The sequence below is a fragment of the Taudactylus pleione genome, unplaced genomic scaffold (genome assembly GCF_031769625.1).
Source record: "Taudactylus pleione unplaced genomic scaffold, aTauple2 ptg000109l, whole genome shotgun sequence".
NCBI classification, from domain to species: domain Eukaryota; kingdom Metazoa; phylum Chordata; class Amphibia; order Anura; family Myobatrachidae; genus Taudactylus; species Taudactylus pleione.
Genome location: NW_028284511.1, coordinates 10749785 through 10773244, shown reverse-complemented (window position 1 = coordinate 10773244; position 23460 = coordinate 10749785). Strand labels below are relative to the sequence as shown.

The following is a 23460-nucleotide window of genomic DNA, read 5'->3' as shown; positions in this document are numbered from 1 at the left end:
ATGTCCATTAACCAGCCTTTATTTATTTGTCTATCTTTATAATATCTTGGGGTAACTGGTCATCAGAAATTGTAGAAGAGTTGCAGAATGTTATACCTGGGAAAGCCTAATACATTAAAGGGCAAAGTATATGACTTCTACAGGCCACTGCATGCGCACAAAGAATTGTATTTGGGCAGCACAGTGGCAAGGGAATTAGCATTGCTGGCTCACAACAGAAGACACTGTGTCCCCTATGTTCTCTTATGGAAGCCTGTCCTTTACAAACCACCCCCCTCTCAGAGTAGCCTGTCTGACCCCCTCATTTATTAAAAGCCGGAAAATAAAAATTGAAAAGTGCTTTGTATTATTGTTTTATTATGTTGCCGGAACCACAGCAGAAAACATGTGATAACTTTGTCACACGAGATTGGGCGTGCTACTCAGATAACAATTACTATGCACCCCTATACTGGCAGCATCAGGACGTCATTAGTTGACTTCCACAACACTTTAAACTACCTATCGGCAGATAATGTGTGCAACCATAAACATATTATAACAACTTAACTACAAATAAAGAGACAGACAAAGTATATGCGATAAAAACATATGGCCAGCTTTATTTATTTTTACAACATAGTATGGTGGAATAAGAAAGAACGGCAAGTCATCTGACGCCCCACTTGACTTAAGCAAGGATGTGATGCACTCACTGAAAAGGGCCACTATCCCAATTCAAGTGTCAGAGTGATATAACAACTTGCAAGGGCCGATATCCCTCTCTGGCAAGTTGGACGGTATCCAGCCCCCATCCCAATGCACTATTATTAGCCCACTCCGACGAGAGGTGCCGCTGACCCCAGTAGGGTAAAATCAGCCTAACCAGTGCATTGAAGGGGGGCGCACCGCCAATTACTGCAGCAAGGTGGACGCTTTATATAGACTGCCGTTCTTTCCCACCATTGCAAATAAAGCCGACACAAGACACAAAAGGAAAAATCGGGGAGGGAGGGTGGGAGATCAAGTTCAAAAGAGGCAGATTAACTCTACAGACCTACCCACACTCCTACTAACCACACCCCTAAATCAGCACACACCAATCCGTACACAGCGACAACCTGTCAATCATTAAGCTAACCTTCCTACCTAATTTATTAACTACACGTATCCCTGCCTAGGTGTTTATATGCCCTCAGATCTATCCGAACTTCGGTTATTTTAAACTACCTATCGGCAGATAATGTGTGCAACCATAAACATGTTATAACAACTTAACTATAAATAAAGAGACAAAGTATGTGCGATAAAAACATATGGTCAGCTTTATTTATTTTTACAACATAGTATGGTGGAATAAGAAAGAACGGCAAGTCATCTGACGCCCCACTTGACTTAAGCAAGGATGTGATGCACTCACTGAAAAGGGCCACTATCCCAATTCAAGTGTCAGAGTGATATAACAACTTTCAAGGGCCGATATCCCTCTCTGGCAAGTTGGACGGTATCCAGCCCCCATCCCAATGCACTATTATTAGCCCACTCCGACGAGAGTTGCCACTGACCCCAGTAGGGTAAAATCAGCCTAACTAGTGCATTGAAGGGGGGCGCACCACCAATTACTGCAGCAAGGTGGACGCTTTATATAGACTGCCGTTCTTTCCCGCCACACATGTTCCAATGAAACATGTACGCCACCATACCACCTAACAAACTGAACCTCCTAACACTAAATCTATACCTTCAAGAAATAAAAATAGCCCCTCCTCCGTGAGGTGAACCCCATCCCTACGAGAAAGATGGGCATCTCGTACCCTAATTAGAGGGTGACGCACCACCAAACCTCCCATTTGCAAAACTCTCTCGGACACCCATCTATTCACTCTCTTTCTGGCTTTTTCCAGTCCCACCATACTGTACATACACCTCCAGGAAAGCCTGGCAATAATGTCGGACCACACAATCACACAATCAGGCCACAGACTGAGCAACACACCCAAATCTCGGATAATAGCGTGCCGCAACTCGAGAGACATCTGCAGGCACAAATCATTCCCGCCCAGGTGAATCACCAAGACTAAAGGAGAACCGAAATTCTCCGCTGCCATCTGCAGACAGGGCAATAACGATCCCCAACGCATACCTCTGCGGCCTAACCACCTCACTCTATCCCAAAGAGGGAAAACAGAAGCATCTGTTGCAAAGCGGGACTGCTCCGCCCAAAACATATAGGAATGACCGACAAACCAAATGGGCTTTCAATCCTGGATGCCACCTGCAATACACAGAAAAATACATGAGATACTGTGACTAACAATATTGCAGAGGGAGATGGTGGGTGGGGTGGGAAGAGGGGGAAGGAAGGCTTGACCCGAGGTAAAAACCTACAAAAAACCTGCTGGATCTTTTTATTTTTTGACTATCATTTCTTCATCATTTTATTATGTAGATAACCAATCATTGTCCAATGCAGGGCAAAAAACAGGGCAAAATCCCCCGAGACCCCCACCTAAAAGGTGACGAGTTGGCCGAAGCACTCAAGCCTGAAACAAAGTACATCAAAACTACAAAGGGACATATCTTCTGAATGCGTCGGACTTCCACCGTCCGAGGGCCTGGATCTCCTGTGGAGAAGAACCTGAAGAAGCTGCAAAAGTCGCTGCGCCAATCCGAAAGGAATGAGTACCGAACTCCGATGTGGAAAGCCCGATGTGCCGTATGCAACGATAAAAAAACGACCGAAACTGAAATTTAGTTAGAGGGGAACCATCTAAATGCATGAGCCAAGCCCCTTCAAGCGCGGGGCGGTGAATGATATATTGGGACACCAGGTGTATCGGACAAATACCCTCCATCGGAGAGGATTGCAGGGACACCCATCGACCCCTGCCCAGCTGATCAGTCTTAGACCGTTGAATACGGCAAAGCATGGAGCCACGAAGGACAACGTGAGATCGCAGCAGCGGGGGAGGGGCGGAACGAGACTGTGCAACCAACTCGCTGATGCGAAAAGCCCCATGAAAGGCCATCGCAAAAGCGAGCTGGAAAAGCGACGCTTCAAAAGGGGATGAACATATAACTGGCAAACACTCAATTAATCGTAATAATAGGTCCGGACCAATGGGGCGCCGACGATCATCTGACGCCGGGCGTGCGCGAGACCAGCCTCTAAGAGCCTTTTGTATCAAAAAACCCTTAGTGGCATCCCTCCTTCCTGCTAGTTGCAAGAAGAAGGAAATGCCGGCCAGCCTCTTGGCTACATAAGCCCGCGACCTGCCTTCACCAAACAGACTCCACACAAATTCTATCATGAGTGCACGCTTGGAAATACCTGCTGATCTCCGACTCTGCAAGAAGCATTCCCATTGGTGCCACGAGGCCTGATACGCAGTCAAGGTCCGAGGGGCCACGGACCGACGTGCGAGATCCTCCATGCCGGCTTGATAATCTGCCAACAATGAGATGGACATGATTCACCTCTTAAAGCTGCTGTGGGAGCCAAAGCCCTGAACCTCACCCAATCTTGCCTAGGCAGCGCATCAGCAATAGCATTGTCAACCCCAGGGACGTGCCTAGCGGTAAAGCTAATATTCATTTGCAATGCGCGCAGCACCATGTAAGCTAGAAGTCACAGCACCGGGAGGCACGAGGATCTTTGGTTGTTGATGGCCTGTACAACCCCCAAATTATCGCACCAGAACACCACTGACTGGTCGCGCAAGCGCCAACCCCAGAGTTCAAGTGATACAGTGATGGGAAAGAGTTCCAGGAGCAGTAGGTTTGAGGTCAGATCCAACCTTACCCACTCCTCTGGCCATGTGGCGAAGCACCAAGATCCATCCAAGAAGGCCCCAAAACCCGAGGAACCCGCAGCGTCTGTGAAGAGCTGCAGGCTACAGTTCGTTTGCAGAACCAACGGCCAAATAGGCACCCCATTGAACCCTGACAGAAAAACGTCCCAAACTGCGAGATCAAGTTTGTGCTCTGCGGACAAATGCAGGAAATGATGAGGTAAACGCAAAGTTCCTAAAGCACGCTGTAGCTTGCGACAGAAGACCCTCCCCATAGGGATAACCTTGCAAGCAAAGTTCAGCAAACCAAGCAAAGATTGACCCTGCCTGAGGGTGACCTTCCCTGATGCTAGCGCAAGAAGTATGGCGTCCTGCAAACGACAAATTTTGTCCTGAGGCAGGCGACAACACCCAGCAATAGTATCGATCTCAATACCTAAGAAGATTAAACAAGTGGAAGGACCTTCCGTCTTCTCATGTGCGATTGGGACTCCAAATTCCATGAAGAGAGCTTGCAGCGAAAAAAGGAGGCGATCGCAACGATCAGAATTGGAAGGCCCCACACATAAAAAATCATCTAAGTTGTGAGCCAGACCCACCTCACCAGAGCCCGTGGTTACGCACCAATGGAGGAAGGAACTAAACCGCTCAAAGAAAGCACATGACGCTGAGCAACCCATCGGGAGACATTTGTCCAAATAATACCCATCCGCCAACCTAAAACCCATGAAACGGAAAGAATCCGGATGCAAGGGTAACAGCCTGAATGCGGATTCAATATCCACTTTGGCTAAAAGCGAGCCCGTGCCTGAGGCGCAAACCAGCCCGAGAGCCGCGTCAAACGATTGATAATGCACGGAACATTCGACCTTGGCAATGGCATCATTGACCGACGTACCTGGGGGGTGGGACAGGTGTTGTATAAGCCGGTAACTACCTGGGGCTTTCTTGGGAACCATTCCCACAGGGGAAAGAATCAGGCCCATGACCAGAGGTAAATCAAAGGGCCCAATCATGCGGCCTAGACTGACCTCCTTCATCACCTTGGCTCTGACTATTTGTGGCAAATCGTAGGCAGAACGGAGATTCCTGGGACATCTTGAACTTACTGCTCCCGAAACTGGAAGGCGGAACCCCTCTGTAAACCCTGAACGTAAAAAATCTGCATCATCACGTAATGGATACCAATTAAGCCACCTGGTCATGTCATCCAACTGAATCGGGGACATAGCTTTACTTAGAGGATCCCGAGGTAACCCGATTAGGTGCAGGCCCAGAGCCAGCTGCTGAGGGACCCCCGCCATTTCTGGGGCAATCTTTGCTGGGGTGGCCTGCGTTGCAACGGATGCAGAGGTGTCGAAAACGACACCGACCCCCCATCGTGCAGTTGCCGTGGTTAAAGGCGAAACACTTTCCTTTCGCCTGATTATTACCAGTGGTCCTAGCGGGCAACGTGGTTGCGGATTGCACCTGACGACCTTGGGACGGTTCAGGCGCACCCCCCGCAGACTGAGAAATCTCCATCCAGACTTCTACATCTTTACAACCCATTTCGAGATTAACTGCCCTATCCTGTTTTCTGCGAAATTCCTCGTCATAGTGACGCCAGGCCGCACCCCGAGACGACCGGAACAGACCGTGAATCAAGTGAAGGTAAGGAATAACATTAAGGTATTCTGACGGTCTAGTTTTTAAATAGCAGGCAGAAAAGACACAAAAGCCCGACAACCAGTTAGTATAGGACTTATAAGCCTCCACCCCTATGCCTCCTTTCTTTTTTGCTGCGGCGGACTCTTTTTTAGCTTTAGCCGTGAGGGTGAACATGTCCACATAGCGTCCCAGACGAATGCACTTCCTAACACGCGTCCGTAAACCCCTTGTGACTTCTGTATTTGCGCAGTGTACTACGTCGGCTGGACCGGCCCCACCCTCTACGCTAGTGCTACTACCTGATGATCTGTCACTGGAATGACAACGTCTCCGTGAACGATGGCGTCGTGATCGCTTGGATCGCCTGCGCCTAGCCCTGCGGGAACTATCGTCTGAAGAAGATGTAGAACTGGAAGAGGAGATAATATCGGATGAACTATCGCACTCACCAGCATGTACATCGACCACATTCCGGGAACCAGGATCCGCGATGACACCAACCCCGGGGGAACCCGATGTGGCTGGGTTGACTCTGCGCACCGTAGGTGCAGCCAAGGGAGCGTCCGCCCCGCTGTCAGCTGTAACAGAAGATACAGATGCGGAATCATGTGAAACATCACCCGCATCGGCTACTGGGGCAAAGGAAACCGCGGAAACAGGTGATGCAGCGAGGGGGAGGCCGCACAAATTACCTAACTGCTGTATGATTGGACCTAGCTGCGCCCGCACATTGTCCGACGCAGACCCTGAAGGGGCCGCAGATGTTCCTGCAGCCCCATGCTGCTGAGATAGCAGGGGCGTGAGAGCGCCCACCACTGCCACCAGCAGCCCAGCACTGGCAGTGTTATCCATTGCTGCGCCTGCCTGACCAGCCTAGCTGGCTGGTCTTATGTCATCAGTGACCAACGGGGGTACAGGGGCTGCCATGGGGGATCCCATGGCAGCAAGCAGACCATGCTGCCCCTGATGCACACCCCCACTATAAGATGGCTGCTGACCCCGGCCCTGATGAGATGGCCGCTGGCTCCGCCCCCCCGCCATTATGGAGTGAGCCGGAGCCCAGGCAGGCTCCCGACTCACCCCCTTATGTCTGCGTTTGGTCCCCCGGCTGGCCGGCGTCCCGGAGTGGGACGCCGCCGGGGTGACCATCACTTTGTGTGCTAAGTACGCGGGTCGCATGCACCCGCGCGAGCGAGGCCCGGCGTTCTCCGTCCCCCGGCTGATTAAATCCCCAGAGCGGGACTCAGCCGAGGTGGCCGGAGGTATTGTGGAGCGGACGCCGCGCGCGCCCGTGAGAGCGGCGCGCGCGGGTCTGAGCGGCGCCACCCGCACCTTCCCCGTCGGCACCTCCAGATCTGCGGGAGGACCGGCGGGGGTAACTAATGACTGGGGCAGGAGAATGGATGAGCGGCATGAGCCCCAGCCCGGCAGCATCAGCCAGCCGGGCGGTGACAGATCGGGCACGCTGGGGGCGAGACATATTAGATTAGTTAGGAAAAGAAAAGGAATAGGAGGTTAGATAGGAAGAAGAAGGGAGAAGTTAAGATGTGAGAATAGAGAGGGAAAGAATTAGAAGAATCAGTAACACAAAAAGTTCTCCAACACAGAACCATACGACCTGCGACCGAACAGCACGCAGATCAAGTTCAAAAGAGGCAGATTAACTCTACAGACCTACCCACACTCCTACTAACCACACCCCTAAATCAGCACACACCAATCCGTACACAGCGACAACCTGTCAATCATTAAGCTAACCTTCCTACCTAATTTATTAACTACACGTATCCCTGAGTAGGTGTTTATATGCCCTCAGATCTATCCGAACTTCGGTTATTTAAAGGAACAGAGAGCAGGACTGGGCTAAATTCCCTGGACAGGAATAGGATTGCAGTGTGGGGCTGGGGGTCCCTTTAGGCTGCAGCCTGATCAGCTTATTGATTGATCTGGCCTTGCTGTTCTGTCAAAGTTGCATGTTTTATTTTCTTTTGTTTTATAGCAATTTAAGGGCCTGATTCAAATATGTGTGCAATGCCTATATTTACGCAGTTGAGCAATTATCGTTTGACTGTGCATGCGTCACTGTCGCCCTGTGCATGTGCCAGGGAACCAAAGCAATGCTGCTCAAAGTGATTGACATTCAGGAACCGTTTTGGGGGCAGTTACAGGGAGTGTAGGCAAACGACCGTTTTTGAGGCATATTTATGCCTACAACTGCAATCCTGCATGCAGATAAAGTGGTTCCAACATCTCGCTACAGACGACCATTCTGTGTGACCAGTGGCATATCTATAATGGGTGCAGTGTGTGTGGGGCACACGGCCCCCGAGTCCAGGGGGGCCCCGCACTGCACACACTGCACCCATATTATTTTTGAACTTACCTGTGTCACTGCTGCTCAAAAAGTGGAAAAATGGCCGTGGGGGCCATTTTCCGGTGTTCTGCGCATGCGCAGTAGACTCCGGGCACACTCTAGTGCCCGGAGTCTACTAATGCTCCGGTGGCTGGCCAGCCAGGTCAGTCGACTGCCAGCCACCAGGGAGAGAGGAGGGGGCCCCGCACGAGGAGTGCACATGGCCCCCTCCTCTCTTAAAATGCCCCTGTGTGCGACCACGGGACTCAACAAATGGCCGATTATGGCATGACCTGCGATGGCAGCTGATTTGCGCTGGCCCCGTTGTTGGTCTAAATATATTTCCATCCAGCTTCAACATTAGCATAGTTTCGCACTGGCTGTCAGTCTGGCTGTCAGTCTGTCTGTAAAATAAAATGCGTAATCAGTCAATAAATGAGATGTTTTGTTTAGACAATGTAATTATTAGGATTTTACTGATCACAAAAGTGATCATTAGTGGTATATTTACTAAAGTATAGTTGATAGAAGTGGAGATGTTGCCTATAGCAACCAATCAGATTCTGGCTATTATCTTCTAGAAGGTGGTATGTAAATGAGTAGAATCTGATTGGTTGCTATAGGCAACACCTCCACTTCTATAACCCACACTTTAGTAAATATACCCCTAGGTGTGGCCATAAAATAGAAGTTGTGAGAAGAAAGAAATATTTCTTGTCCACTGAGTTGTTGTTTTTTTTTTTTTAAACCTATATTATTTATTTTTATGTTCTGTATGTTCCAACTCTATTTTTTCTGTTAATCAGAGAATACTCTCTAGAATATTTTTAGGATCCATTTCTGAGTCAGCCAGTAAGTACAGTACGCACATGTGAGGTCATTGGCTGAACACCCTGCTCCAGTATCACGTTGAGTAGCTTTGTATGATCAAAAAAGTGTTTTAAAAAAGATGGACATCGCTACGGATCATCGTCAAGTTGGTGGTCAAAACCACTAAATTTATTAAAGGTCGTTTTCAAGGGCGTAACTAGACCTAGGGGACCCCATAGCAAAATTTTCATGGGTCCCCGGTCCGCACCCTTCTCACTCCCCTCTCCTCACCTTACCTACTCCGTGGTCGCACTGCGCTGGGCATGCACATCTCCTCTACAGGTCAGCTCCATCTCTCCTCCTCACTGACAGATGCTGGGAGGAGGCGGACATGCCTCCTCCCAGTATCAGTCAATGAGGAGAGCCGAACCAACCAGGAGAACGCAACAATGGGGGGGGGTCTGCGACCACAGAGCAGGTAAGTCTAGGAGAGGGGACTGAGGATGGTTCAGGGGGAGAGTGCAGAGGGGGCGTCGTGGACCAAGGAGTGGCACTGTATGTGCAGGGGGAGGGCCGGGCCCCAGAGCAGCTGCAACCCCTGCACCTATGGTAGTTATGCCACTGGTCATTTTAACCTTTTAACCTCAACCTGCTGTACATGTCTATCAATTTCTAAACCCAGTTTCTGCAGATGCAGCAAACTCATCTGGAGCAGTAGTAATCTTGCTCAGGATGCAAATAGCGTGTTATCTTTCCTGGGAGACCACAAATACAAATGTTCCATATGCTGCTTGGGGCAGGAGCAGCCCAGTTGACGTATATTAATGTTTCTTTCAAGGAGTGTAACTGAACAGTCAAATGGCTGACTTATATTAGAGCCACGTCGCTTATCCTGGGTAAATTATATCCGGAGATCTCTTCTTTCAACAAGCATAGGCATACATGGTCATCCGGAAAATAGTATACAAAGGTGCCGATGCTCCATAACAAGATGGGTCAGTAAATGCTTTAGTAGTGGTGTTTGGCTGGATAATAAAGAGTGCAATAACTGGGGATCCTCGGACACGTTTCGCCCCTCTTTCCACTGTGGGGGCTTTTTCAAAGAATAATCCTTTACTCGACCAGTTGTCCTTTTATAGCACAAATTGATTTGTAATTGGTTGATCTCTTAAATTAGATTAATAAATCTAGGTGAGTAGATTGGACACCTGATTTAATCTCCAGCTCACAGCAGGTAATTCATTCTATAGGAGTGATTGTTTCTGACACTTTAAAAATGAGTAAGATAGAATAAGACGTTCTCCATCTATATATATCTATATTAACAATATTAAAAACATTTACACATGTAGATCGAGTATGAAGCACTTATAAAATCAAAAAATCTCCATATATATATATATATATATATATATATATATATATATATATATATATATTACAAATAAATTAGTGAGCGCACAAGTGACAAACAGTAATCCTACAAACAGACAATATACTGTATGTGTGTTTTTATAAAGTACACCTAGCTCGTATATGAGTGGCTGCTAGGATATATTAGTCATATATAGTGATAAACTATATACAAATCAATTAAATAGTGAAAAATCCCAAGCGCCAGAAGGTGAACTGATCAAAAAGATATAGTGAAAAATACGTGATTATGAATGGAAAAGCAACTTATATTCAATAGAAAATCTTCGGTCACCTGATCAACCACGATTCAAACATAAAGGAAAAAAAGAAAGCAAAACATTGTGTGTACCGTCTTAATACTGCATCAATCAAACATCCATCGCTGTGTAATTTAGGAGTTATTGGAACTATAGTCAGTCCTCACATGTAATAATACTCCAAATATTTCTGCATAAAACAGTTTAAGTTATAAAATAAGATCCACGATTAAATGCAGGTAAACAACGTACAAACTCAAAATATTATAAAGGCTTATCTGTCCATCATAAGAGGGTCCAGGATAGCAGGCCCCCAACGCGTTTTGTCTTGGTAAAATAAGACTTCTTCTTCCCCTTCATAATTACACATATATAAAAAATATATATTTTCATTCATTTAGTTCCCCTGCTGGGATTGAACCTATGACCTCAGATCATCAGGCCGGTTCTCTAACCACTACTCCACACGTCTCTTTAGAATATTTGACCCCCAAACTTAGAATCTTATTTCTTTTCCTTCCATATTGTAAAACATGTACTTATATTATCTCAAAATCTTATATATAGCAAAGAAATGAAGCTGCGGCACTCAGAGATTTGTGGTAATAATAAATATATTAAAAGTGTCACATAAACGAAACCAGTGTTTCGGAGCACTAAGCTCCTTTGTTCACACCTTGACAAAGGAGCTTAGAACTCCGAAATGTTGGTTTCGTTTATGTGACACTTTTAATATATTTATTATTACCACAAATCTCCAAGTGCCGCAGCTTCATTTCTTTGCTCAACATCCATCTACCTGCTGAGGGCACCAGAGTCAACAGTCTTCCAAAGCAGGAGTGCTGGACCAAAGGAATTGTTTGTATGTGTATATATATATACATATATATATATATATATATATATATATAGTCCAAAGAGAGTCTACACTCACATCTACATGATTGTCCACTTTATGGGGTGCTCCCCCTGAATCAAAAAAATTAATTCTTTGGTCCAGAATAATACAATAGAAAAGGTAAAAGGGGCACTCACCAGAGCATTTCCAACAGAAAAAACATTTATTTATTTCTTACATATATCAGTCCGGTCGACGTTTCGGTCATTCCTTACCTTTATCAAGACCAACAGCATAATAGCAACGGTACAGCTAGCAGCATATGTCACCAAACAGCATCACAGATCCTCTTACCTGTGTCCCCTTAAATAGCCCGCTTTTCCCGCAAATCGCCATGCTGGACACCGCTGGACCGGAAGTGCCGTGCGTTCCACCCTGTGGAACGCAAAGCCCGTCCCCCGGAAATGGCCAAACATCCGGTCATCAAATCGCAAACGGCTAAGACTATAGACGGGGTGATCAGCAGCCTGCACATAACTCGCATCACACACTGACACCACCAGTCAGCACAACAGGGCACCGGAATATTACGCATTTTACAAGACAAATCACAGGATCACCACAACACCTACCCGGAAGTGCCATGCGTTCCACCAAGTGGGACGCAGGCAAAAAATCCGGAAGTGACCAAAACGTCCGGTCACATAGTGATCAGATGAGTTGTCATAGTAACAACAGACTATAGGGCGTGTCAATGTCAGTAAGCATTAAAACCTAAGTTGTCAAAACAACAAACCTGTATTGCATAAACAGTAAAGCATCATATAAGTCTCAGGTTGCTCAATAAGATATATCAACACCATACAGGTTAGGTATAATAATTATATAAGAGAGGCAATTGGGAAAAGCAAAGCATTCTCCGGGACACATGAAAAAACAATCTCCATACATAGAAATACACATTTGTATAGAATAGCATAACATCATAAATAATCCACCTATCGATAATGTGTCAATACCATATTCAATCGGAAAACCAATTTTATATAAAAAAGCTTCAATAAAAAGCTACATATATTTTTTAAATTTTTTTTAATTTTTATAGAAAAAGCAGAATGTCCCAAACATGGACACCCTTAGGTTTATAGTCAAAAAACACCTAATCAATCAAGGCTTACCTAACCCAATACTTTACGAATCAAAAATAAATACAAAAATAATATATACAGAAAATTGGCAAAAAACAGACACACAATCACATAAATAACCCCAAAAAAAAGAAATATCAAAGGTCAACTAGAAAACCAAGGCGGGTAGCTTATTTCAAAAAAATGTTCAAAGGATTGGATTCATTTAAACCCCTAGGGGCCACAGTGTCCAAACGAAAAATCCACTTGGCCTCCAATTCACGGAGGGTTAATTCCCGATTTCTGCCTTGTGGAGATTTGGGGACCCATTCTATAATACGGCATTTGAGTGACGACACTTGATGACCTGCTTGAAGAAAATGTATTGCAACCGGTTTATCAGAGGTACCTGTAGAGATGGCTTGCCTAATAGAACAACGGTGGTTGGCCATACGTTCACGAAAAACCCTGGTTGTCAAGCCAACATAGGCCAAACCACATGGGCATGTAAGTAAATAGATCACATGGTCCAGTAAACAGTGAAGTTTAAATCACAATTTGATTGGTCGTCCACTGTGAGGATGTGGAAATGTAGGACCAGTTTGTAATGATCTACAAGTGGTGCAGTTTGCACATCTAAAACATCCAGGTTTGGCATCCTGGAGCCAAGTCTTGACTGATCTGGTTGGGCGTTTTGTCGGGCGCATTAATATTTCTTTCAAATTTTGCCCACGCCGAAAGGCCATAAGTGGGGGTTCATTGATCTTCCCCTTGAACACCGGATCCGTGGCAACAACGTGCCAGTTTTGTCTCACCGTTCTCCGTACATCTTTAGACTTACAATCATATTGGCTAACAAAAGTCATCCTAGTGGTCCCTGAGGACTCTCTCGCCCTTGTTAGTCTTAACGTGCTCTGGTTAAGCAATTCTCGATTATGCTTTTTGAGTAACCCCTTTGAAAAAATCTCTGCTTCATCTCTGTGATTTGATGTTCTGCCATCTCTGCCTCAGTGTTATTCCGTAAAACACAGAGAAACTGTGATGTAGGTAAACTATTTTTCAATTCAGGTGGATGGTAACTGGTAGCAAATAAAAGGGAATTGCGATCCGTATCCTTACGAAAAAGGGTCGTCCTGAGTGTAGATCCCTTTTTGAAAATTGTTAAGTCCAAAAAATCCAAAGAGTTCCCGTCAGCTTTCATCGTAAAGCGGACTGGGCTATCAAGCGTATTCAGATGTTGGACCATACAATCAATATATTTATTATTACCACAAATCTCCAAGTGCCGCAGCTTCATTTCTTTGCTCAACATCCATCTACCTGCTGAGGGCACCAGAGTCAACAGTCTTCCAAAGCAGGAGTGCTGGACCAAAGGAATTGTTTGTATGTGTATATATAAATATATATATATATATATATACATCCAAGATAGATTGCACTCCCTGTCAGCAATAAAAGAGGGTGCCCTCCGCATGTAACCAACAGCAGTCCCAAATACAGTTCCTCTGGCAGCGGCACTCCACATGAAAGATAACAGTAGGCAGGAATTTATGCATCAACGTTTCGATGCCCTTTAATGCATCGTTCTCAAGATACAGACAATACAAAAACATGGTACTTACATACCCTTCACCACACCACGTGAAACCGCCGCGGCATCTGGGTCCAGCATGGAGACGCCCACTGATGACCTAACAGGCACGACCCGTTGCCATAGCAACAGGAGTGAAACTAAAAACAGATTAAATGAACCTCATTCATGGAGGCACGGTGCTGTAAATGCACATACAATAATCCTATACAGTAATATACTAGCATCAAGCCTCTAATAGCACCAAAACATAAACCCCATCTCTTTACCAACGAACCAGCTAATCCATATCGAGCACCTAAATGGCAATTAAATTGTACCAATCATTAATCCCCATAAGCATTAGTCAAACATAGTCATAGACCCATCATACATAATTACATCTGTCAGTTTTATTACAAATCTGTTCATACCATGAAATTAATTATATGTATAACCCATATCAATAAGCTATCACACATTATTGCAAAAATTAATCCAAGGCAAGCTACCTATCACGGTGAGGCAAGTAAACCCTGACCGACGTCCATAGATATGATATCCCACCCATGATAAGAATAACACACTGCAGTATGTGTGTCAACACATCAGACCCATGATCGTGCACAAAAAAGAAAAAGCATCTCATATACAAGTATGGTCACTACAGCCCTACAGGAAGCAATGCAATCCTAAATTTTCATTAAGTCCTTTCGGGTAAATAGTCCCCAGTCTGTGAATCCAACAGGATTCACACTGGAGTAGTTTCAATGATCTATTGCCACCCCGTGTCCAAACTGGTACATGATCTATGATGATATATCTTAATGTGGCTAAATTATGCTGTGCTTCATAGAAATGCCTCACCACTGGTTGGTCACTTGCACCAGATTTAATAGCGGACCTGATGGCCGATCGGTGCAAAGCCATCCTTTCACGTAAAGTGCGATCTGTCTTACCGATATAACTCAGACCACAGGGGCATGTAATCATGTATATTATAAATTTAGTCATACACGTCACCCTGTGTCTAATGCTGTATTTCTTCCCGCACTTCCCGTATTTCTTACAGCACCCTTTAACGGTCAAGCCAGCCGGCCCTTTACTTATGACACAGTAGCACGCTTGGCACTACTTTGTTGATGCACGCGCGGCTACTGCGCACACAATTCACAAACAAAAAAATAAATATTTTTTTGGTTTGGACTGGAGTGTACTTTGGGGGTTACAGCACCCTTTAATGGTCAAGCCAGCCGGCCCTTTACTTATGACACAGGCGCACGCTTGGCACTACTTTGTTGATGCACGTGCGGCTACTGCGCACACAATTCACAAACACAGAAAATAATTTTTTTTTGGATTGGACTGGAGTGTACTTTGGGGGTTACAGCACCCTTTAATGGTCAAGCCAGCCGGCCCTTTACTTATGACAGAGGCGCACGCTTGGCACTACTTTGTTGATGCACGTGCGGCTACTGCGGACACAATTCACAAACAAAAAAATATATATTTTTTTGGTTTGGACTGGAGTGTACTTTGGGGGTTACAGCACCCTTTAACGGTCAAGCCAGCCGGCCCTTTACTTATGACACAGATGCACGCTTGGCACTACTTTGTTGATGCACGTGCGGCTACTGCGCACACAATTCACAAACACAGAAAATAATTTTTTTTGGTTTGGACTGGAGTGTACTTTGGGGGTTACAGCACCCTTTAACGGTCAAGCCAGCCGGCCCTTTACTTATGACACAGGCGCACGCTTGGCACTACTTTGTTGATGCACGTGCGGCTACTGCGCACACAATTCACAACACAGAAAATAATTTTTTTTTTGGTTTGGACTGGAGTGTACTTTGGGGGTTACAGCACCCTTTAACGGTCAAGCCAGTCGGCCCTTTACTTATGAAACAGGCGCACGCTTGGCACTACTTTGTTGATGCACGTGCGGCTACTGCGCACACAATTCACAAACACAGAAAATAATTTTTTTTTTGGTTTGGACAGGAGTGTACTTTGGGGGTTACAGCACCCTTTAACGGTCAAGCTAGCTGGCCCTTTACTTATGACACAGGCGCACGCTTGGCACTACTTTGTTGATGCACGTACGGCTACTGCGCACACAATTCACAAACACAGAAAATATAATATTTTTTTAGCACTTGGGGGGAGCACCCCTGATGGACAGAGCACCCCCTGGACAACACTACAGCACCCCTTTAGGACTGGGACACTGCACAGGACTTTGGAGTGGACACAGCCCCTATGGACAACTGACTGCACAACACAGTCCAGCCAGCCCCTATGGACTTTGAAGTAGTGGACACAGCCCCTATGGACAACAGCAGCACAGCACAACACAGCCAGCCCCTATGGACTTTGAAGTAGTGGACACAGCCCCTATGGACAACAGCAGCACAGCACAGCACAGGGCAGCACAGCACAGCACAACACTACTCTTCACTACACTACACTACACTACACTACACAGCCCAGCCAGCCCTAACTCCCACCCTCCCTCTTCACTGTCCACAGCCGAGTGAGAAAATGGCGCCGATGCGGGTACCTTATATAGGATCCAAAACCCGCGAGACTCGGAAGGCGGGATGATGACGTTTTGCCTCGATTTCAGATCCGAGTCAGGCGGGAAAAGTCGAGCCTGACTCGGATCGGACACGGATCGGGGGGGCTCGGGGGGGTTCGGATTTCAGAAATCCGAACCCGCTCACCCCTAATATATATATATATATATATATATATATATATATATGTGTGTGGTGCTTAATATGCTATTTTAGTCATATACAGGTTGAGTCTCCCATATCCAAAATGGTTGGGACCAGGGGTATTTTGGATAACGGAATATTCTGTATTTTGGAATAATTGCATATCATAATGAAATATCTTGGGAATGGGACCCCAATATACACACACAGAATGCATATTTGTGTTATATACACCTTATACACATAGCCTGCAGCTCATTTTATACAATATTTTCAATAATTTTGTGGCTCAAGCAAAGTTTGTGTACATACATGAAATAATTTTTTGTTTCATTTACACCCTATACACACAGCCTGAAGGTAATTTTATACCATATTTTTAATAATTTGTGCCTTAGACAAACTTTGTGTACATTGAACCATCAAAAATCAAAGGTTTTATTATCTCAGTCATGCCAAAATTATTCCGTAATTCGGAATATTCCGTATTTTGGAATATTTGGATATGGGAGACTCAACCTGTATGTACTATTTAGGTTTTTTATTTTTGAGATATGTCAATTGGATTTAATCATATATGAAGGATAATTAGTAATTTGGTTATTTTTATGCAACAGATTCTCAAAATGTTTTACAAATAAAATTGTACATTTATACATATAAGATCGAGTTGTGTTGAATTTATTCTGCCATTTCAGATTAGTACTAGGCAATAAGTGCAAAGTCTATTTTTATCTTGTTTATCAGAATATAAATAAACAGTATTAAATAAATCGTAAGATGTCATATAAAATCATAAAAAATTATAAAAAACAATCCTGCAGGACCACTGCTTCTAAAGAGGTACTGAACCTCACAGAACAACCTTATTGGAGAGGGGAAAAAAAGAGGAAGAAGCGCAATACTACTATCAAGATAAATATAGTGGTATAAAACTATTTAATGACAATAAATAAGTCATATAACATGGGAGTCAAGTTCAGAAAAAACAATACACAATTTGTAAGCTAAATACAGTACATGAATAAGTGAGGTCAGAAATGAACCAATACCAATCAGCCACATGAGCCAAGGATCAGATGCCTAGGTAATAAAAAGTAACAATATAAAATTGCAACCACAATAAAAAGTCTGAAAAGAACCAATGAGTAACGGTGGATACAATGCATCATGAAGTCTCAGAAAAATGGAACTTTGGAGAGTGTGACCACTATTTGTTATACCTCGGTATGATCCAAAGCATTCAAAGTATTAAGTGAAATGATGTATCAGTTTGGCACTGATATACCGGTAATTGTAACTCCCAAACCTCTAACTGACACAGAGAGCCTCTTAGTAAAGTTAAATAATAATGGTAACGAGGGATAGGGCTCACTTGGTCTGTCCGTGGTGTCTGAGTAAGGTACCTTGTAACCAGGAAATGACCTGAACCTGGTTGTGAGGGAGATTCCTGACCCGGCTGGAAGATGGGGAGCATCCGTTGCACAAGGACCTGCGTGAATTGGGTGTCCGCCGGACATGCATCCCCTCTGGAATGGTCCCAGCTGCCAGGTGGGGATCGTCCAATGAACGTGGACCTGAGTGAAAAGGATGTCTTCTGGACCTGTGTCGGACGCGGGGTTGGTGTGTCTCCTCCAAGTGGGACACGTGATAACTGGATACCAGTGCATAGCGATGGGTGGATCAATGCTGCCGTGCGTGGTAAATGGTGTGCTGATGTCACAAAGAAGGTGTGTGTGGCTTGACGCATTTCTCAGCAGTTCACCGTTTCCTCAAAAGAAGTACCCATAAAAAGATAGTAAACTGCAAAAAGTAACCTTGGGATGATAAACAGCAGAATCTGGATCATAAACTAACAATGATATAGACATAGCTATCAAAGCCTAGTTACTATATGCATTAAACAAATCTACTAAACATGATCTTCCAAAAAGGTGGTTGGTCTGCTAAAGGAAGTGCAAAAAGGGGATCTCAAATTAAATATCAAATAATAATAATATTAATAATAATAATAATAATGATAATAATAATAATTTCTATTATTATTTTTATTATTATTTCTACCCTATATTTACAACTAGGGAAGCATAACATTGACCATTGGATAGAAAGTGCCAAGATCTCACCAATAAAGGCTGGCACATACTTTGAAGAAATTAGAAATTTTGGATGCTTATCAATTCAGCGGGATGTGCCACCAAACATCATCATGATGGGCCCATACCCGCCATATATGATACCCTCAATACTGCAGCAGCAGATTATAGCCATTGCATTTAAATGAATCACACCCATGAAACAGGAGCACCAAATATAACATTGACAGAAAGACGAATGGAAATCTTTGTGAAGTTTTATAGATATTAAGTGTCATATTTGTGAGGGATTGCATTTTAGCCATGAAAATTATAATTTCTTATTGCTGCATAATGCAGCAATATATTATTATTGGGGCTATGTATCAACATTTTAATGCAGGAACACAGGCTCTGATAGAAGCCTGTCCCTGCAAAGCCTAAAAAGTAAAGTGATTACTAACTTCCGGGTTCAAACTTTACTTCTGGTTTCAGAGCTACTGCAAGCCCATTATGCAATATTATACCCAATAGGCTAGAAAGATGGCGTTCGATAAGCATTTCAGAGCTTGATACATTTGGCCTTATCACAGTCCACATTAGAAACCTATATATTATTGGGTGTAATATATTAACATATTATTATTGAACTGGATTACCAGCATTGAATCAATCAAAACCCAATATAATACAGATGCTGCTAATGTACAACACAGTGGGTCAATCTGTTTTTTAATCACTTGATTCACTTTTTTATACACTTACCATTGTTTTTAATATTTTACTGATTTAGCTTACATATTTAATTTTACTCAATAAAGGCTACATTTTATTAATTAGTGCGCCAAACAGGACAACACTTTTTTTCTTCTTTGGCGTTCTCTCCCTTTCAGTCATGGATCCCTTCTCTCTGCCATGGCACCTTCCCTTCTTTCCACTCTCTCATGGGCCCCCTTAACACTAGTAGCACCTGTCTAAGGAGGGTAGTCTAGGATTGTGGTGGGCAGCCGGTGTTCTATCCTCAGGGCTGCTGCACTCTGTATGGTGGCACTGGCCGCGCTACCCTAATTAGGCCCTGCCTCCTGGTACCGCTGGATGATGGATATCAGTCTCTGGGCGGGATGTACTAAGCATCGCATCCGCAATGTGGTACATCCCCCTGACTTCGGGTACATACCCCGGTTCATTACCGCAGTATGTACCAAGAATATCGCAAAGGACAGCTCTCCTGATAAGAGCTGTCCTTTGTGATGGCCCAGAACAGAGTGACTTCCGGGATTAACACCCAGAAGTCCCTCTGGCATCACACGCGGGTTGTGAAGGAAGGGATCTGATCGGATCCCTCCCAGCCTGGAGCATCCCGATATGAAGCCTATAGGCTTCTATTGGATAACGCCACCTGAAGGTGGTGTGACCCAATGGGACGAAGATACATTCCGATGCTTAGTAAATCTGTACTAACTGTCATGTTACAGGCTGTGTTTGAATAATGACAGTTAGGAGCAGATTGGTTGGTAGTTTTATCAGTTTCCAATTCATCACTTTCCAGAGCCTAGTATATCTGCCCCTATAAGATTTAAAATATGTTGTAATTACTTGTGGTTCTTCAAGTACAAAATGCACGCTGGGGCTGGTAGAACTAATTTGACTTGTATTGTCCCTTGCCTATCTATAGAAAGAAATACTACCAGGTCCTTATGTTTAAGGAGGGAAGGGAGAACACTCTTGCTGAATGTTCCCAGGTCTGAATCCAGGAGATAGATTTTAGGATCCTCCCAGGAATAGTGGGACCACACTGTAGGCCTCATGCTAAGCTGGGGGCAACGTATACAAAATGTATGCTAATAAAAGGCACATTTATAAATGCAAACCCATATGATGAGGCATAGTATGGCTAGTGGTGCAGACCTGTATACATCTAATGATACTTATGCCGCATACGTATCATAAGATGTATGCTGGCCTGCACCACTAGCATAAGCCCCAGGTTAGTGCATATACACACACTTGTTTTAAAACCTTCACTTTTAGGGGTGAATAAATAAAGTAAACTTTGAAATACAGCAGTTAGAAACTCTTCTTGTGTAAAAAAATTCCTAAAATATAAAAATTCCTATAATACGTACACATGGATGTATATGCGCCTGTGTGCGAGTCTGGCTCTGTTCGCAATTACACTTTTATTGTATTTACTGTTCCAGTCACAAGTAATTGCAGAGCCGGCCCTAGGCATAGGCATAATAAGCAAATGCCTAGGGGCAACTCAGAATGCTAGGGGCATTCCAGGGCTCTGCGTGCAAGTGTTATACTTGCACATTTATGGATACGTGCACTTACCTGCTGCTGGATTCTGGGCATGCACAGAAACATTTTGCACATTTTACGTTATGCAAACTGGGATAAGTCAAACTGAATCAGCCACTCAGAGAATATTTATAATGGACCAGAAATGGACTGGTCAAAGATTTCTTCATATTAGCCCACTGATAATATCCATATCATCTTAACATACTGCACTCCAAGCTCCGAACATGGTGCTGTATTAGTAGTAGAGCCACAGGAAGCCAAACGTCTTCTAGTCTACTGGGGTCTATGGATACAGGGGGACCCAAACCACACACCCTGCATGCAGGGCCAGTGCAAGGTGTCTTGGCACCCTAGGCAAAACTTCAGCCTACTGCCCATACCAATTACCCACTTCCCAGACAGTAAGGTGAAAGTGCAGCATTCCTCTCCGAGACATCCTTATTTATGTTATGGGAAGACTCAATTTGCTCCCCCACCCAAATCCCAGTGCCCTAGGCAGCTGCCTTGCCTACAACCATACTTTATACTTCTCTGTAGTCTGCCGGCTCCGCAGAAATCACCAGGAAAATGTTGCTGTCACCAGTTTCCAGAAGATCTGTGAATGCGCAGGAGACACATTGCCAGAGTTTACTTTGCATTTGCACAAGTGAGGGGAGCATGCAGGCTGCACACTAACCTACTTCTCTCCTATATAAAAAGAAGTAAATTGTATCTGGGTGCAATGATAGGTATAACATTTAGCAGCCTAATTCACACTAGATCCTGCCCAAAAAAAACAGGAATATAAATGACATACAGACTTAAAGAAAAGTGAGAATCAAAGGCGTTGTATCTTTAGAATGTATGGGGATAGGTAATATACTGTAAATATGAAACACAAAAATAACACAGGTCTGTGAAATTTAAGGTATTGAAAGCTTTTTTAATAATACTTTTATATTCTGAATTATACTCCTGTGTACATCAAGAAATAGTATATAAAAAAAAATTACCACATCACATTTACCTATAAGAGGGTTACATACATTTTTAAGAAAAGTTTAATTGTTTTTGACATATTTATTGTGAAATACGAATTAGTGTAGATGATATCTCTGTGTTTTTGTCTTAATTACATAATAAAATAACAATAAATCAAACAATAATAGAAACAAAACCATAATTATTGAATCGTTAATATCATGTTTTTTGTCTTCAAACTTCGTTTTGTTGCTTTTCGCTTATAAGCTTTTTCTGTGTTTTCTCTATGTATCATCCAGCATGCTAACATCCCAACGACCCTGGTACCTTCTTTCTACATCTTTAAAGTCTTGGTGGAACCTTACACCCTGTTCTTCACTGTAGTCTCCGAGATTATTTGAGAAATGCTCAATATGGGAATTCAAAAAATTTACCTTTTAAACTCATTTTGCAGCCAAGGTTTCTGTAACTAATAAGCATTTCCCTGAAAATTTATTTTTAGTTTTAATCCTTGACATTGCTTACAAATTTTGAAATCACTTGCTTGAATGAAGTCCATGCTTAAAGTTCCACAATATTCATTACACTTGAAATGTTCATCTTTTATTAACTTTCTAATGTCAGGGCCTGTTTAAATGCCTTCCTTCAGTTTAGCATCGGATAGGTTAGGGAATTTGGTGCAAATATATTTCAAGGTTTCTCCATCTTTAGGCAATGCTTTTACAAATTGTTTCATCAGTCCTAATTTTATATATAGAGGTGGAAGTATCACTTTATTTGGATCTACTAAACTGGATTTGATGACTATTTTTTCCAATTTATAAACTTTTTCGAGATGGCCATTTGTTTTTTTGCCAGTGTAAATTTTTAGCTCTGCTATTCCACCTTCGCCAGCTCACCATGTAGTTGTAGTTGTTGTGTGTGTGTGTGTGCAATGTTTCTTTAGACAGTATGGGGTTTAGGCCCTTTGTAAATTTCAGCTCCAGGACCATGTGGAACTTAATCTGGCACTGGGCGGGGGGAAGTTTTATGACGAGAACTGAATTGCAACGTTCTATACTACCGACTGAATTCATTTCAGACAATGTTTTATAATAAATGTAGGCAGAATACATTTAATACTTTAAAGAATATGAAAAAAATTACATTCATAAATACATGTTTTGCAGAAAAACGTGATGTGATGTGCAAAATCGGGAATCATTTTTGTGTTCAGAAGCAAAAAATCACATAAATTAGTTAAAAAAGCTTTTTCATAGCAGACCTGTGTAATTAGTTATTTAGTTTAAAAAAAAAGTGAAGATTACGCTCTCTGGTGTTGGAAATGTATAATACAGTAACATTGAAGATAATTCCATTCAGACCAGTTGTCCAGGATACAATATGAAAAGAAAAAAATTGAGTATAGCTTGTTTAAAAACCATTGGCACCCTATTTCAAAGGCTGAAACAGAGGGGCTGTAATTCAATGTCTGAATTAAAATGATTGATTTCTCAGTTACAGCCAAGTAGGAAAAGCTACAATAGCAAACAAAATAGTAAAGGAACAGGATACAGGACTATGAAGATCTACATATTTGATGCAGAGAGCTGGGACACTTCAAC

General features: G+C 43.6%; 1 protein-coding gene across 1 annotated transcript; it reads right to left on the bottom strand.

Annotated features, from left to right (window-relative positions):
• Positions 1-2543: 2543 nt before the first annotated feature.
• Positions 2544-3449, bottom strand: LOC148525263 (uncharacterized). The gene has a single exon (XM_088471042.1). The coding sequence runs from the start codon at positions 3447-3449 to the stop codon at positions 2544-2546; it is 906 nt and encodes a 301-aa protein (XP_088327168.1).
• Between the last annotated feature and the right edge of the window lie 20011 nt (positions 3450-23460).

Coding starts and splice junctions, on each gene's coding strand:
- LOC148525263 (XM_088471042.1), bottom strand. CDS start 3,449: ATGTCCATCTCATTGTTGGCAGATTATCAAGCCGGCATGGAGGATCTC.